Source organism: Petaurus breviceps, unplaced genomic scaffold (genome assembly GCF_028583685.1).
Source record: "Petaurus breviceps papuanus isolate PSGF00001 unplaced genomic scaffold, PetGlider_PUasm1.0 186, whole genome shotgun sequence".
NCBI classification, from domain to species: Eukaryota; Metazoa; Chordata; class Mammalia; order Diprotodontia; family Petauridae; genus Petaurus; species Petaurus breviceps.
The window spans coordinates 31488661-31505942 of NW_027185798.1; the positions used below are offsets into that span (position 1 = coordinate 31488661).

At 46.8% G+C, this 17282-nt stretch overlaps 1 protein-coding gene across 4 annotated transcripts in view; it reads left to right on the forward strand.

The window, feature by feature from the left end:
• Nucleotides 1–17282, forward strand: part of PI4KB (phosphatidylinositol 4-kinase beta) — a 26218-nt gene continuing 8936 nt past the window's right edge. For 2 of the 4 annotated variants that reach the window (XM_069090027.1, XM_069090029.1), the window contains exons 1-4: nt 9–190; nt 8013–8937; nt 14513–14557; nt 16915–17142. In XM_069090027.1, coding sequence (XP_068946128.1) covers nt 8041–8937; nt 14513–14557; nt 16915–17142 — 1170 coding nt within the window. In that variant the 5' untranslated portion in view covers nt 9–190; nt 8013–8040. Of the gene's footprint in view, nt 191–8012; nt 8938–14512; nt 14558–16914; nt 17143–17282 lie in introns of all 4 variants that reach the window. The other 2 variants (XM_069090030.1, XM_069090028.1) reach the window with 2 other exon arrangements.

Below are 17282 nucleotides of genomic sequence, written 5' to 3' on the forward strand. Positions count from 1 at the left end.
TGCCAAGGGCAGCCTCGCAGCCGGGGCCTGGTGCAGCCGCCGCCGCCGCCGCCGCCGCCGCCGCCGCCGCTGCTGTCAGGGAAGCGGAGGCGGCCGATGGAGTCCGGGAGCGGCTGCTGCTGCTGAGGCGGCGGCGCCGGCGGCCCGACACCTACCCCACACCTCGTCCCCTCCGCGGGGGTCCCCGGAGGTAAGGTGCCCCTCCCCCCTTCCCCTACTCCAGGGTTCCTCTTTCCCTCTCCTGGCTCCCCCACCCTCCTTCCCCACCCCCGGTCCGACTACTAAACTTGCCCCCCCTGCCCCTGGGAACACCTGCATATCAGGTTCCCTCTCAACTTTTCCCTCAAGCTTGGGATCCTCCCACGTACTTTGCCTTCCTCCTCTGCTTAGCTCCTCCCCCTAACTCCAGGGTTTCCCCCAGACCTCTTTCCTCCTCTTGAACCCACCCCCATCCACTTATTTTTCTTCTTTGCTATCTTGGGCCCCTGCCACCCCGTGTCCTCCTTCCTTTATGGTCCCGTGCTTGCTTCTCCCTTCCCCGCTCTGTTGACCCCCTAGTCCTCCCCTTCCCCTAGAGTCCTGGGCTTTCACCCCGGGGTGGTGAACTGTGGCCTTACATCATGAATAGATTTGGTAACGCCCCTCCCCCCGTTTATCATTTCCGAAATACTTTTTGGATTCTCCCCTTCCCCACCCCCACACATACCACCCCCAAAGCAGCTTCCAGTGGCAGTCGCATTGACTGGCGGTGGAGAGAAGAGATGTAAGAGGGATGACCTCCTCTCTACTGAGAGATTCCAGTGTGAATTCCTCCCAGCTTCTCAGGGCCTTAGCCATGGGGTTGGATAGTCGGGACACTTGAATCCGATTTCAGGACGTGTCCTTGATATCCTCTGTCGTGTTCTCCCCCACCTAACTAATCCTCTCTTATTTCAAGATCCAAAAAGTCTTGAACCAAACGATAAACATCTTAGAAAGATGCTGCTGATTTTCCTGGGCAGAAGAAAATATGCTTCCCTGAAAGGCTGGGGAGTGGTGAGAGTCAAACTGGAGGTGATTTCCAAGTGTCAGCAGCAGCTTTTGAGCCCAGTCTTGGGTTTAGAAATTTTGAAGAAGTCTTTCTAGGCTTCCCTTTGCGGTGAGAACAGCTGATGGATAGAGCACTGGGCCTGGAACCCAAAAGACCTGAGTTCAAATTTGTCCTCATGCACTTAGGAGCTGTGTGACCATAAGCAAATCATCTTAGACATTTACCAGCTGTTTGATCCTGAGCAAGTCACTACCTTCGGGTTTGTTTCTAGTATCAAGTGAGATATTCATAAAGTTCTTAGCACTTGATAGGTGCGCATAAATGCTTCTTTCCTCTCACTTCCTTAGCTCAAAAAGCAGGCACTAAATGATTGACAAGTCACTATGGATGAGGTTGTGGGAAATCTTGATATGGTCTATTTAATTTTAGCTTTGTTGCTTTAAAGATACTGGAGAAGTATCTTTCTGACCTCATCCAGGGCAGAATTGTTTAACTTGTCTGTGGTTCACTAGAAAAATAGTTTTGTTGACTCCATAAGAGTGCAGCGTGTGTGAGACACTGAAAGGTAGCCATCATAACCAAGGAGCATGGGACAGTGGAGACAGCCATGGCGAGGTAAGACTCCTGGGTTCAGTTTGTGACTTCCTTATATGACCCCCAGAGTAACCTTAGGAATATTGGTTTACTTTGTACAAGTCAGCTCTGTAATAGTAATAGCAGTGACTGGGTGAAGGATAGAATCAGACCCACCTTGTTTGTTTATAAAACATTTTGGGGACTATAACCTAAAGGCATTTATTAATAGTAGTAATGCTCTCTTCCTGGGAATTTGCTTTCTTGTCTCCTTTCTCTGATATGTCCATGGCCTACAGTCTATCACATTAACATGCTGAAAAGACAAGCCCCCAGCTCCACTTCACTTCTCATTTACCCCAGAGTGCTGTCTAAGGCCTCTCCCCTGCATAACTGTAAACCCACATTTCCAATAGACGTAGACTGAAGTGGAAATAGACCCTCCAGTGAAGCTTGAGAGTTGGCTGCTTTATTGGCCACCTGACTCTGTTATGGTCATCCTAGTGAAGAGAGACTTAGTAGATCAGGTGATTTCAGGCTCACACCTGGTTCTGTGATAATTTAAAGGACCTGGTTTTTTATCTTCCCTCTTGTCCATTTCCCAACTAGGAGCTGCTCCTGATCCTTTTCCAGAAGCATTGATTACCTAGAAGGGTTTGAAACTAAAATTTAAGTTCAGCTGCACCACCACTTTTGCTCCAGCCTTTTTTCCCCAATTCCCTTTTCCATGCTAGTTCTTCTTCATGGGAAGAATATTTTAGGTGAGCATAGAAAGCTCTTGAACAGGGGAGGACAACCTCTTTTCTGGTAAGAGCTTTGATGGAAACCACACAGGGGAATGGGGAGTCACCCAAATAACCAACGGGATTGGGTGGAGAGAACTCAGTTAGAAAAGAGTAGCCAGGCTGCTTTTCCTTGCCATGTGTCTTTTCCATTTGGTGCTCCCAGAACTGGCTGAGGCTTCTGCCCAGAATCTGCCAATACTGGCTCCTTGGCCCCGTTCTCTCAGATGCAGCTCAAGGAGCTCCCAGCCTGATTCATTATTGATTCGGCCATATTTAGCTCACTGCCATCCCTCCACTTGATGGTCCTGAGAGAAACCCTGCTCAAAGTTCAGTATTCTCTTGGGACCATTGCTGTGACTTTTACTTGGTTCTTGATGGGGCTTAAGCTTGCTTAACTATATGATCCTGGAAGCTGAGTTGTAACCTAGGAAAGTGAGAGGTCCCAGCTTCCACTTTTAGCAGTAGTATCCGAGGGGTAAGGTGGGCTGAAACTGTCACAGTTTAAGTTTGACATTGGATGTAAGGATACTGATCCAGAACTTTTTAAAATTTACAAGGCAGTATCTACACATTATCTCATTGGATTGCCACAACAACCTTGTGAGGCAGGTGCTATCATTACCACCATTACAGAATGAGGAGGTTAAGGGATTCCCCCAAGGTCCCATCTTTAAGCTTCTGAGGCTTCCTGACTGCAGGTCCATTTTCTCTCTATCTTCAGATCCCTGTTGCTCACAAGTTCATAGGATCCAGAGACCTAGAGCTAGGAGGGCTCTTGGGACATCCAGTCCAGTGTCCTAGTTTTGCAGACAAGGCAACTGAGGCACAGGAATGAATAGCAGCTTGTCCAAAATTGGCAAAATAGAAGAACTGCCTCCACCAGAATTCATTGGCATCAGGAAGATTGTGGTTAGGACATTCCTTGGACCTCCCAGGAGAAATCAAAAAGGCCTGGACTTAACTTTCGAAATCTTTAAGAGAAACTAGGGTTTTTTAGCCTTCAAAAGGGAAGGGGGTTAGGGCATAGGGAGCACACACTAGTTTTATTCAAAGATTTGAAAAGTTAGATTGGTTCTCTTTGACCCTAGAAAGAGGATTTGAACCCAAGTCTTCTGACTCCAGAGCAAGTGCTCTCTCCAGTGTATCATCCTGCCTTCTATTAGTGGAACAAGCGACCACTAGTATTGTTGTGTCTCTTTCTTCAGTGACATTCTAGAAGCCTGGACAGAGGAAGTGATTTGCTTAGAGGCAGAGGTCTGAATTTAATGACATCTTAAAGGTTCAGAAGTGAAGAATGCACAACCTTTACTTCAGAAAGTCTCAGAATTCCATTCCATTCTGGAAACATGAAATGCCTTCTGTGTGCAGAGCACTGTGCTCCTTAGGGATACAAAAACAAAACAGCTCCTTCCCTTGAGCATGTGCTCTGCTGGGGAGTAGAACATGTTCAGAGGAAGTAACTCAGAATCATCAGGTACAGGAAGGCCATCATTGACTCAAAGTAGAACATCATCTACTTCATGGGTTCCTTGATTTAGAACTAGAAGTTGTCTTAGAGGCCATCTAAGCCAACCCATATATTAGAGATCAGGAAAGTGGGCCCAAAGAAGAGAGGGGACTTGCCCAGAGTCACATAGCTAACAAGGAAATGAGAGAGAACATGTATCTAAGTGTAGTACCCTTCCTACTGTCCCACTAAAGAGAGGCATGATGAGGAAATGAGGGGAAAGACAGCTTTAGGCACAGACTCTCAGTAAATGCATCGGTGGAATAGAATAGGGGGGCGTAGCTGAGAATAAGAAAACTTGTGGGTCCTCAAAGGTGAGGTACCAGAGATAAGCCAGACAAGTGTGAGCAACTTACTTCTGTTGCACGTATGCACAGTCTTCCCTTTGCCCTGTAATAAGCCTGGATGCTCAGCCCAGCTCATCAGATGCTGCCCAGACGTGAGTTTTGGAGCCCACATTCTGTTATCAGTGCTTCCAAGCCATTTGTATAGACAGAGTAGCAAAGACCTCCCCAATTTTCTTTTCCATCCAGTTCTCAAGTTATGTCAGGCTCCAATAGGTTTGAGGTAAGGAGCAGGACTGTCCAAGCAGGACAGTCAGAGTTTTAATGGTCAGATAGAAATGGGGATGGTATGACCCTTAAAGCCACAGAAATTGCAAACCAAACTGGATTTTCTTCCCTCACTGGTTTTTTTTTTTCCTTTTTCTCTTCCCCTCCGACAGAGATGGGTGGGGCAAAGAGAATAGATTCAGGACATGATGACCTAGTCCTTTCACTGAACTGCCTTATGGTTGTCGTTTCCTCATCAAACTGCTGCCTAAAGCTCCTAATTTTAAAATTTATCCTTTGAAACCAGTACAGTCCATATTTGGGACTGTGTTGGACTTGTGGGAACAGAGAATCCCCTACTCCCCTTGACATTCCCCAAAATATGGAAACAATCTAATTATATTCCCTTCTCTATCTTTCCCCATCTAACCCCTCCATTGTTCCCAACCTCCCAGTCCTGGCCTTAAAACTACACCCTAACAATCCTTAATTACCAGAGAAATTAGGAAGTTGGTTTCATACCCACCTCTCTACACCCCTCCCCAAACCCAGTTTAGGAAATCCATCTCTGGTTCAGTATATGCCACAGGGAACCTTTCATATCTTGGTAGTAGAGGAGTCTAGCTCCACACCCCTTGGCAAGCCTGGTCTTCTGGAAGAGTTGGAAGGAGTGGCCACCAGATAGAGCCTGGCTATCAGCAAGGAAGACCCTTGGAAACTGGTGAAGTGAGGTCCTCAGCTGTTCTTTGGAAGGGTTCCGGCTTGTACTGAGGATAAAGAGAGGCCTATGAAGCCCCTATCCTGAAGCTTATACCCTTCCCTCTTCTCTCTCTCTAGCCACTAATAAGGTTAAGCTGCCATGTATTTGCTAAGCCTCTGAGTGAAATCTGAAGTTTTGTATGTAAGAGAATGAGTGGAGCTCACTTTCACTAGAAGTTTTGGGGAGCAGATGGGCTCTGGGGAAGCTTGGGAGGGGATTTAAAGAATCAGTGAGGCAGAAAAAAGTGGAAGGAGAGGGATTATGAGAAAAGAAATGTGAATAATGGCTGCTGAATAAAAAACTTTTGGCTGCTGTTGTCAGTTTTTTTTCTGGCCTAGAATGAATACCATGATGATATAAGGCAAGGCAGGTGGTCCTATCTAGCTGAACCATAGTTACAGTAGAAAGGACTGAGAGCCCTTCAGAGGTGTGGTTTTCTTCATATGCTTATGTTGTATGAGTACGAGTAGAGACAGATCCATACAAGTCGTAGTGCTGGTTATGCTGCTCAGAAAGCAAGGCCCCCAGGGGCCCTGCCCAGCTTTGGGAGGGGGCAGAGTAGAACTGCCACCCCCAGCCTCCACCAGAATTCATTGGCATCAAGAAGATTGTGCTTAGGACATTCCTTGGACCTCTCAGGAAAAATCAAAGAAGACCATGGACTTAGACATGAAAAACTCTTAAAAGAAACTAGGAATTTTTAGCCTGCAGAAGGAAAGTGGGGGGCAGGGTAAAACATGGGGTGCACATACTGGTTTTATTCAAGGATTTGAAGAGATTTAGATTTGTTCTCTTTAGCCCTGGACATGGAAACTAAAACTGATAAATGGAAGTTCAAAACTTCCTAAAGTGGAGCTTTCCAGAAGTGAAATGGACTGCTTGGTCAGTGGGGGAAGACCCACTGTTTTATAGAGATATAGACTGGACTAGATGTCCCTGAGATACCCTCCAGTTCTGCTTGATTGGTGCCTCAGGAGACACAGAGATGCAGACCAGAAAACTTTAGTCAGGTGGGGCTGTCTTTTACTCTTTATGTTGTCTGAGGAGTAAGTTTTCATGACTGCTTAGAGAGTCTAAGCTACCTCCCAGGCCTTCCAAATGTATATGCCTAGGCCTGGGCTTAAAAGTTGTTGCTAATACTCGGAATTCACCTCCATTCTGATCATCCAGTGCCCTCTGACTGGCCTATGTTCTTTTAATGTACTGTAGTCTTATTCTGTTCATAGACTTGTAGCCATTGCTGACTCCTGAACCCTGGTTAATCTAGAATTAACAGTGTGCCTCTCCCACCCCTCATCCAGTAGGATCATTGTGTGGGTCTCCGGTTTCTACAGGCCTAACCAGTATCTCTAGTTGGAGAGAAGTCTAAAAGATGATTCTGTTTGGGGACCAGAGAGAGGGGAAGCAAGCCGTCTTTCATCCTTGGTGTTCTTTTCCTTGAGATTTTCCCCAGGAATCTCTCCAGAAGAGAGGTCTGGATTATGGGGATCTTATTCCTCCTCTCCCCCTTCCCTTCCCCCTCTAAGTTCTAGAGCCAAGATTCTTAGCCCTAGTGGTAGCCGTGGTTGATTTTTGGTACCCTAAAATATTACTAGTTATCTTGAGAGAAAGCTTCTCAACTCCAAATTCTCATCTATTTCAATAAAACATGACATACATGTGCTCCAGCTTCTTCAGAAATAGGATAGGGTTTCACGAGAGCAGACAAACAACAAGATGGTGAAAAGCCAAAGACTGAGAATCATTCTAGAATGGTTTTCTCTTAACCCGGCCTGGCATGGTTTCTGATGGCCATCAGAGAGTTTACAGGCTAAAGGGGCAGGTAAGAACACACATGGAAACAACAGAAATCTATCTGTGCCTTTATAAGGGATTGTGGGAGGAGTGATAAATGAGGACAGCTTCCTAGAGAAGACAGAACTACTCCTGTCAGTTCCCCACATCTTTATTAGGCATCTGCTTAAGTTACTAAGTTGGAAATTGACAAGTTTCTACCCTCAAAGAGCTTATAGTGGATCAGGAGTGGGATGAGGAGGACCTGAGTTCAAATCCAGCCTCAGACACTTAATACAAAAACTAGCCATGTGACCTTGGGCCAGTCACTTAACTCCAGTTGCCCTCCCCCCCCCAAAAAAAAGCAAAAAAAAAAAAGAGTGGAATGAGAAGATGAAAACAACACCATAAAACATATCTTAAAATGATTATATTCATAGGAGAGGTCAGGTTCAGTGGCTTGAGGGTCTTAAAGGAAAAGCTGTCATGTCTTTCTTGAGAGAATAAGGAAAGGTTTCATGGAGAAGGTGGCACCTAAACTAGGTCTTAAAGGGAAGGGAGTATCACAAGTAGGTAGAAATTGGAGGTCAGGGGAGTCTGTCAGAGTCAAAGAGCATGTGAAAGCATAGTGCATGCTAAGGCTTAGAAATCTGCAGTTTAAAGGGCCACCAAGGGAGGGGGTATGAAAGGGAAAATGGGGAGGGCCAGAGAATAAACTTTGGAGAGATGACAAGGAGAAAGGTGTATGCCTTTAGAGGGGACACAGTCTGCTTAGGAAAACAGTGTATGTACACATGTGAAATCATGGTAAATACAGTTACAGAGCAACATGTTAGCCAATGCAGATTACAGTGCATGCTAAAGTCCATAAAGACAAAGGAGTGCCTAGTGTGGGATGGACATAGGGAGGTGATGATGATGTTGGAGCTAAGGAACACTCAGGGAAGAAAAGCAAATTCTAGGGAGAGCTTCATGTAGGTGGGAGAAAAGCTAACTGGTTTGTGTTTCTCCTTTTCCTTCCCTCCCTCCCCAGCTTGGAAGCGCTGTGTTCGGCTGTGGCCATGGGAGACACGGCAGTGGAGCCAGCCCCACTGAACGCCTCTTCAGAGTCCACTCCAAGCCCACCAGGAAATAATGGGGGTGCCCTGCTCAGTGTCATCACTGAGGGGGTTGGGGAGCTGGCAGTCATTGACCCAGAAGTGGCCCAAAAGGCCTGCGAGAAGGTGTTGGAGAAAGTAAAACTTTTGCATGGGGGTGCAACTAGCTCCCCAGAGGGGCCCACCCTTGAGCTTGTCAATGGGGACAGCACGGGCAATGAACTTCGCTGCCTGGATGAGCCACCCAGCCGCATCCAAGAGGAGGATGAGGTGGGGACCTCCAGCTCAGCTAAGGGGGCAAGGAGGCGGCGGCAGAACAACTCAGCCAAGCAGTCGTGGCTGCTGAGGCTGTTTGAGTCAAAGCTGTTTGACATCTCCATGGCCATCTCGTACCTGTACAACTCCAAGGAGCCCGGCGTTCAGGCTTACATAGGCAATCGGCTCTTCTATTTCCGCAATGAAGACGTTGACTTCTATCTGCCCCAGCTGCTAAACATGTACATCCACATGGACGAAGATGTTGGGGATGCCATCAAGCCCTACATTGTGCACCGCTGCCGCCAGAGCATTAATTTTTCCTTGCAGTGTGCCCTGCTGCTTGGGGCCTACTCTTCAGACATGCACATCTCCACCCAGCGACACTCCCGGGGGACCAAGCTCCGCAAGCTCATCCTTTCTGATGAGCTGAAGCCAGCTCATCGGAAGAGAGAGCTGCCCTCCCTGAGCCCAGCTCCTGATACAGGGTTGTCCCCCTCCAAAAGGACTCACCAGCGCTCCAAATCAGACGCCACTGCCAGCATCAGCCTCGGCAGCAATTTGAAACGAACAGCCAGCAACCCCAAAGTGGAGAATGAGGAGGAGGTAAAATGCAAGGATTGGGTCCAGAGCAGTGTTGTGCAGGACTGCATGGGGATAGGGCTTCTGCCTGGGGGTATTATTTCCCATATCCTCTTCCTTCAGATCTTTCATTTCACACTCAGGAGCCTGAAAGATTAGAAAGTATCTCATCTACCTGTCTTATTTGATAGATGAAGAAAAGTGAAACTCTTGAGCTCTTCCCTAATTTGCCCAAGGTCACACAGCTAGTTAGTGAGCAGCCCAGGTCTTGTGAGTCTCTGGTATCTCCCCTTTCCACTGTGCTCTCACTCTATCCTCTTCTTGCTAGGAAGACCCTGAAAGCCAAGATTGTGGAGGATGAACTTCGGGTGGCATGGATTCCTCCTCACCTCCACTTAAGGTCTGGGCTGTCTGCTTCAAATCCCTAGGGAGTGACAGAGTCTGTTGGGAAAGGAAAAGAACGAAGAATTGTGTATGTCATAGACAATGTGGAAAGATGTTTAATAGGCGTCATCATTCTCCCTCTGTCATCACAGTCGCTCCTTCCCCTCCTTATAGATTCAAGGGCAGATTTCATTTGTTGTTATTTCAGCATTCAATCAGAATGCTCTTATCACATGTTAGCTCTCAGATAATAAAGTGAGGGTAAAAGCTGGCTTCCCTGCTGTTTCCCGTTTTCCTTCTGAGAGAAAACAAGATGGAGTAAGCAAGCTAGCCGGGAGTGGGTCTCAGAAGTTCTTGGTGTAAGACCAGAGACTGTGAGAAGACAATATTGGGATAGGTATGTGACCTAAAGGTGGGGGCCTGGACCAGCAATCCACACCTACCTTCCAGGCCCCCGTTGGGTCATTGGCAAGGGAAGCTACCCCAGTGGACAGCCGACTGTTGGTGACCTGGTGTCCCAGCCAGACAATGGTGCCTCAGTTCTCCACCACAGACTCACCACTGGCCAGGCTCCCAGACTGGCTTCCAGCCCAGTTTGGAAAGGAAGAGAAAAAAGACTAAGGAATTGGCCCTTGTTGGAAACCCCATGTGGCTGGAGTCTTGGCATCTGCCCACATGGGGAAGTGCCACATCCCATGTTTCTAACACAGTAAGGATCCTTTCAACCTGTCTGTGTTGGGAGGAAGGAAACTGTGAAGCTGATCCTGAACCTACTATCTCTGGGAATTAGACTCTGTAGGCCAGCTTGTCCCTGATCATGTGAGTGAGGCAGAGTGAATTCATAGGCTCTAGTCCAGAATCATTTCCCAGAGACTCCCTCCTGGGATTGTCACCTGTGCTTTCTGGCCATAGAAGTGGCCTTTGGACAGATTATGCTTCTAGTATCTACATCACCATGTTCACATTCTAAGATGAAACTGTTTCCTTCCTCTTGGGATGCTGAGCTGGAGGGCTTCTGTTAGGCAATAGGCTCTGCTAAACCACACCAGGGATGGAAACAGTTTCTGCCCTCAAGAAACTGCTACATTCTAATAGTTAGAGACCGTATGAAAGGGAGTGTGGTAGTTAGTGAAGGGTTTCTCCCCCCTCTGGGGAGTTACAAGTGTGGTGGACAAAACCATATGGAAATTGGCTACTAGGCTGTTTTCAGAAGCAGCAGTAGTGCTGACTTGATCAGGTGGCCATGAAGTTAAAGAATGCAGGGGCAAGGTTGTAGACCTGAGAAGAACCAGCTAGATTTCAGGTCCCTTGACCCCAGGGAGTTCAAAAACATACAGATTTTAGGCCTCTCCATGTTCTTATTTGACCTTCCCCAAAAACATGTACAGACCTCACAAGGCCACTTTACAGGCCTGGACTTTTCTCCCCTACTTGTAGCTCCTGTCTTAAGGCTGGACATATTTTGACCTTGTTTCTTTCCTTAGGCAGTGGCTATAGCTGGTGCCCTTTCTCTTGCTGGTCCTCTCTAGGCTAGAGTTGTGGGCATCTTGTAGAGGCTGGCCTTCCAGGTAACTCATTTTCCTGTCTTGGCTCTCTGTCCCAAAGGTCACTGTATCTTGGGAGAAGGGAGGGAATACCAGATCTTCAAACACTCACTGGCCATCCAGTGCTAAAAGGATTAGACATCTGATTCCCTTCCCTTCCCTGAGGGAAATGTGATCCTGAGTACGAGATAGAGACCTGATCCCTACTGCTAGAGAAGGGAATTTCATCTCCACTTTGGAGTCTCTGTACCTGAGTGCTGCTCCCTCAGCACTCACTTGCCAGGTGCATTCTGGCATAGTGTTTCAAGATCTAAAGGAAATAAATAGTGGTTCTTCTCCTTCCCACCTCTTCCCATTTTAAAATAAGTGGGAAAGGAACTCAGCCCCAACCCAGCTCTCCTTCATCCTCCCTTTCCTTTATCATTTATTGTTTCATTCATTTGTTCAGCAAATATTTGTCAAGCACCTACTGTACACAGAGCACTGTGCCAGTGGTGTGAACACATAAAGATGAAGAAGAGAAAAATTCTGCCCTTGAAGTGGTGGTCATTCATTGATTTCAGTCACGTCCAACTCTTCGTGACCCCATTTGGGATTTTCTTGGCAGAGATGCTGGAGAGGTTTGCCATTTTCTTCTCCTGCTCGTTTTACAGATGAGGAAACTGAGGAAGAAGAGTTAAATGACTTGCCCGGGTTTACACAGCTTGTACATGGCTGAGGCTGGATTTGAACTCAGGTCTTTCTGACTCCAGGCTCAGTGTTCTATCCACTTTGCCTCCTAGCTGCTCCTTGCCCTTCTGGAGCTTGTGGTTTAATATGCAAAGCCCCATTGTCTGGGGAAGCAGTTAAGGTTATGGAAGGACTACTTCTCTCCCTTCTCTCCCCTCCCCCCCTCCAGGAAGATTAGGCACAGCTTCCATATTTTCCATTTCTCTCTGCCTTCTGTTTATCCAAATTTTGCTGGCTCTGTTCTAACCCATATCCTTCCCTTTATTTTCACTACCTATCTCTTAATTCAAATGGGGATTATGTAAAGTGGAATAGTGGAACAGACTTGGAACCTGGCTTCCTTCATCTCCTACCCACAGAAAATGACAGGTCAGAGAAACCGAGCTAAGTTAACTTTGCTCAGCTGCTAACCACCAGGCAATTTTCTTTCCCATTTCTAACTAGATTGATTCCCTTACCACCACAGTAGCAACATTTTTGGTGGATCTGTCTGGCTTTCTTGGGACTATCTCAACCTTTGTACAGAGAAATCTGTTTCATGTCATGCTGGGAGCCCCAGCCAGCCTGCCAGCATGATATTGTTCTGATGTCAGCCTCTTGGCCCAGCCTTGCTCCTTGGAGCTGACTCAGTGTGAGGAACGAAGGCCCAGAGAGTAGAGGAGGTCACCGTAACCAAGTGGAACAACCTTCCCCATAGGGTGGCCCTGAAACAGAGTAGGAATGGGGGAGAGGAGATGGATGCGAGATATGAGGGCAGGCTATTCCCAGCCAGCTTTATGGTACAAGTCATTCTATCTGCTGATAAAAGGAGGCCTCATAGGTCTGGCCTTGGCAGTCTCACTGCCTCACAAACCCTCTCCTCAGCCTGGAAAACGTGAAAGGTGAGATTTCTAGGGCTGACTACTCTGTGCCCTCCTTTGTTCCCATTTTTCCTAAATGTCCCCCTGACTTCCCCAACCTCCTATCTTCTTCATCACTCCTCAGGTTCTCCAAGGAAAGAGGCAAGAGTTGAAACAGTCTTCAGGTTAGAATGGGGCAGTTAAATACTCAGAATTCAGTGAGTTAAATATTCAAGTAAAAATTAAGACTTCTAAGTGATTACTCATTAGTCTTTGCTGAGGAGGGAGGAAGTAGGACCCTGTCCCTCAAGCCCAAGGCAGTCATCTGCACCTTTGCCTCTCCACCACCTTCCAAAGCTCTGAAAGACCTCATCATGTGGGCCACAAAATGGCGCTATTCTGAGGGCCACTGGGGCTTTGTGAAAGAGGAGCCACAAATACCCTACCCTTCCCCAGTCTGATTCTGCCTAAGCCATACAGGGACCTCCTTAGAGCCCCCAGAGCTGGGAAAGGTATAGATTGTCTCAGAACAACAGCTTTGTCTCAGACTTAAGTTTTTTTTTCCCCAATTTATTTATTTTTAGTTTTCAACATTCATTTTCACAAGATTTTGAGTTACAAATTTCTCCTTGACTTTTCCCTACCCCCCACCCCCAAGATATGGAGCCTATTGAATAAGCCTTCCCCCAATCTGTTCTCTCTTATATCCTCCCCAATTCCCCCCCCTAACTTTCTAGCAAAATGAATTTCTATACTCCAGTGCCTATATATCTTATTTCCCATTTGCATGTAAAAGAAACAATTTTTAAAACATTTTTTCTAAAACTTTGATTTCCAGATACTTTCTCTTCTCTCCTCACCCATCCCCACTGGGAAGCAAACATTTCAATATAGGTTGTACATGTATATCTACGAAAAACATTTCCATAGTAGTTATATTGTGAAAGACTAACTATATTTCCCTCCATCCTATCCCAACCCCCACTTGTTCTATTTTCTCCTTTGACCCTGCCCCTTTTTAAAAGTTTGCTTCTATCTACCCTCTCCCCCAGTCTGCCCTCCCTTCTATCATTTCCCCTCTTATCCCCTTCCCCCCTACTTTCCTGGAGAGTAAGATATCCAATTGAGTATGTATGTTATTCCATCCTTGACCCAAATTCAGTTGAGAGTAAGGTTGACCCATTCCCTTTCACTTTCCTGTTCTTCCCCTCCATTGTAACAGTTTTCTCTTGTCTCTTTTATATGAGATAATTTACCCTATTCTGTCTCTCCCTTTCTCTTCCCAGTAGATTCCTCTCTCACCTCTTAATTTTATTTTTTAGATATCATCCCTTCCTTTTCAGCCAATCCTGTGCCCTCTGTCAGACTTAGTTTCAAGTTGCATCTTGCAGCTAGGAGCAAAATCAAATCAACAGATGCATATATGTTCAGTGCTGGGGTTAATAACTAGGACTTAGTGCTGAGCAGACTGGCGAGGACACGATGGTTTGGGGGCCTTGTGTGTCCTCTGCTCCCTCTAGCATCCAGTATTGTATGGAACTTGTGACGTGATGTGGAATTAGAGGTTTCTGATTCAACCATCAGTTTTTAAACTTGGCTCTTTTTCTTCACTGTATCCCCTGATAACAGTAGAGCCAGGGAGCCCTAATTTGAGGGCCACATATCTTGTAAAGCCTGACCTGAATTAGGACCTGGGACTTTGGAAATCGCTAAGCCTTGGGGCCTTGACTGAGAGTGTTAGACTGGGAAAAGCTGTCCCCTTCTGGGACTCATTTCTGGAGTTTTTTCTTTGAAATAAGGGCTGAATAAGTGAGAGCAAGAGGGGGAAAAATGGAACAGAGAAACATATTACTTTCCTACAAACCATATTGGTCTTTTGTACCTCCCACTGACTCTTTGAGGATCTGAACCTACTTCTTGTCGTTTCTGATTATAGTGTTAGGGTCAAACTCCATAATCAGGTTTAATTATTTAAAGAAAAATATAATAATGGAGATATGAAAGAGAAGTGGTTGTAATCAAATGGGAGCTAAATTCTTTGCCTTTTTCTCTCTCCCTCCCCCCACCCCCTCTCTCCCCTTGCCCTCCCGGCCCCTTTCCCAGGAACTCTCCTCCAGTACCGAGAGTGTTGATAAGTCATTCAGTTCCGTAAGTGGGGCCAGGCTGGGGCTGGGTGGCTGACTCCCCATGTCCGCCCATGGCAGCATTTCCTCTCCGTCCCCAGATCTCCTTTTAGTATTTTCACCTTTGCCCAAATACCAAGGCCAGCTTTTAAAGGGCTCCAGGGGTCCCAGACCCTCAGAGAGGATCTGCCTTTCACCATGCTGCCATTTGTCCTGAGCCCTAGCTGAATTAGGTCCAGTTCTTTTTTCTTCTCACATAAGTCAGTGAGAGCAGGGGAACTGTTCTTTTTGCCCATCGAAGGTCTCTGGAACAAGCACCCAAGAGGTATTGGTGGGAATTGGCCATTGGAGCGAGCTCTAGGAACTACTTGGTAGAAGTGTGTACCCTGAAAAGGACTCTTCTTTCCCACACACACCTCCCATCTTATCTCCTCCCCGTCACCGGGGTTCCTCCAATGAGCACCCAGTACATATGACAAAAGGACTTAGCTTGAAAAAAAATGTTCACTTGCCCATAGACTATTTCTCAACTACAGCCTCATTTCTTCTAGAACCAAATAACCCCATTTTCCCAGTTTAGTAGCAAGAATGTTTCTTAGTCATCATCTTCCTTACCTCGTCTGTGTTGCCATAAGTTCCTTTGGTTGAAGCTCCGGTGCATTCCCTACCCCAAGACTTGTACAGGATCAAAGACCCTATCTATGGCCAGAGACGTGAGAGGAAATGCTGGACCCTCTGGGGGTTTGGATGATTTTTTTTTTTTTGCATTTTGATTTTTTACTTGTCTCCCCAATCAGTTTTCTGTGTTCTGTGCTGTTCCTTTCTCAATCAGGATTCCTGTCTCCCCTATGAGGTGATATATACCACGTAATCAGCTAGCTTGGCTGATTCTCCTGATTTGAGGATCAGGGAGAGTCCCACCCTCTTTTCTGAGATGACTCTTATGAACACAAAGTCCAAATTAGTGCTAGTCTTTCCACTTGAGTGACCACATCAGAGGGGTCAGAGTCAGGGTGAATTTCTAAGTTCATTCTTCCTTTCATCCTGCTTCCCTCACATTTGGGGGTGTCTTTGAGAACTGGAAGCCCCCCAGTCTTTTGTATTCCTCATGCTCAACATTCTAAATTCATGAAAAGAACTCAGTTTAGTTCTTGACTGGGATTCCTGAGAATTCCTTCTGTACTTCCTAGTCTTAGTGGATATGTAAAGGCAGGGCCTGTACCATGTGCCTTTCCCAGGAAGGTCAGTCTTACAGTTTTAAGTTAGAAATTCTCATTTAGGGAAAATAATCCTGAGAAAAAGTCTGGTGAGTGAAATGTTATTCATGTGAAGGAATGGCCTATTGAGAGTGAATGAAATCAATCAGTAAACATTTATTAAATGTCTACCATGTGCCAAGCACTAAGCACATAGGATAGGAAGCTGAGCTGGTGGGGGGCGGGGCCAGGCTAAAGAAGCCCCTTTTCACTGTCTAGCCCAGTCCCTCCCTTCCCACCCAGACTACCTCTATCTTTTTGAGATGGCTAGATAATCCCACACCAGGGTATGGAAAGCCTCTTTAATAGTAGATGAGCCATTTCTAGACATGGGCAGAACTGGCCAGCTTGAGACTGGTGCTGGATCAGAGCTGGAGAGGGGCCAGCATCTCGGAAAACATGGGGACTCCCCTAAGGATTGAGAGTGAGGCAACAACTCAGCCCTTGGGTCAGGGGCTGAGAGGGGCTGCCCCCTCTCCCTACACTTTCTTGATCCTCCCTTTAGCTGCTATTGCTTTTCCCTGTTGATTTTTCACCCATTATACAAATTCTGCTCCCTCCCACCCCTGCATGTTTATTGTTTGCATGTGGAGTGATGGGAGGGAGAGGGGGAAAGGAAAAGTGTCATTTGCAAGGGCTTGGGGTGGGATTTGGGAGGAGTAACCATTTTTACTGAGAAAATATCCACCAAAATCTCCTTGTCACAATCCCTAAGCGAGCTGGTAGGTGCCAGCTGCCTCCACACTCGCGAGAGTCAGGTAGCCCAGTAAGTCAGAATGAGATGTGTTTAGTGAGAAAGAGGCACTTCTCCCCAAAGGATGTTCTGGAAAACCTCAGATACCTCTCCCCATACCCTCTCTTTGTACACTGCATCCTGGGGATATCTCTTAAAGACTCCTGAAACAGGGAGAGTCCTGACATTCCCTCTGGCCTCTCAGAACGTCCACAGAGATCACTGGGGTGATGGGAAGGTTCTCGCCATTGGACCAAAAACCATCCCCCAAATCCTGCTGCTCCCTGGACATGAGGGAGCTTTGGCCTGAGGTGATCAAAAGGGTCTTTGATGAGTAGGGCATGTCTGGAAGCTATATAACTCCCTCTAATCTCTTATCCTGATACTTCATAGCCGGTCAGACTGGCTCCTGAGCGAGAATTCATCAAATCTCTGATGGCAATTGGCAAGCGACTGGCCACACTGCCCACCAAGGAGCAGAAGACCCAGAGGCTGATCTCTGAGCTGTCCCTCCTCAACCACAAGCTCCCTGCCCGAGTCTGGCTGCCAACTGCTGGCTTCGACCATCATGTGGTTCGAGTACCCCACACTCAGGCAGTTGTCCTCAACTCTAAGGATAAGGTAGGTAAGCTCCCACTTGTCCCCCCTCACCGCCCAGAAGCCGACCTCACTTTCTCCTATTTATACAGCAAACATGTAGAACATTGTTGCTAGTCACATGCAGAGCTTAGATAAAACCTAGGGCCTTCTCCTTTCTCCTC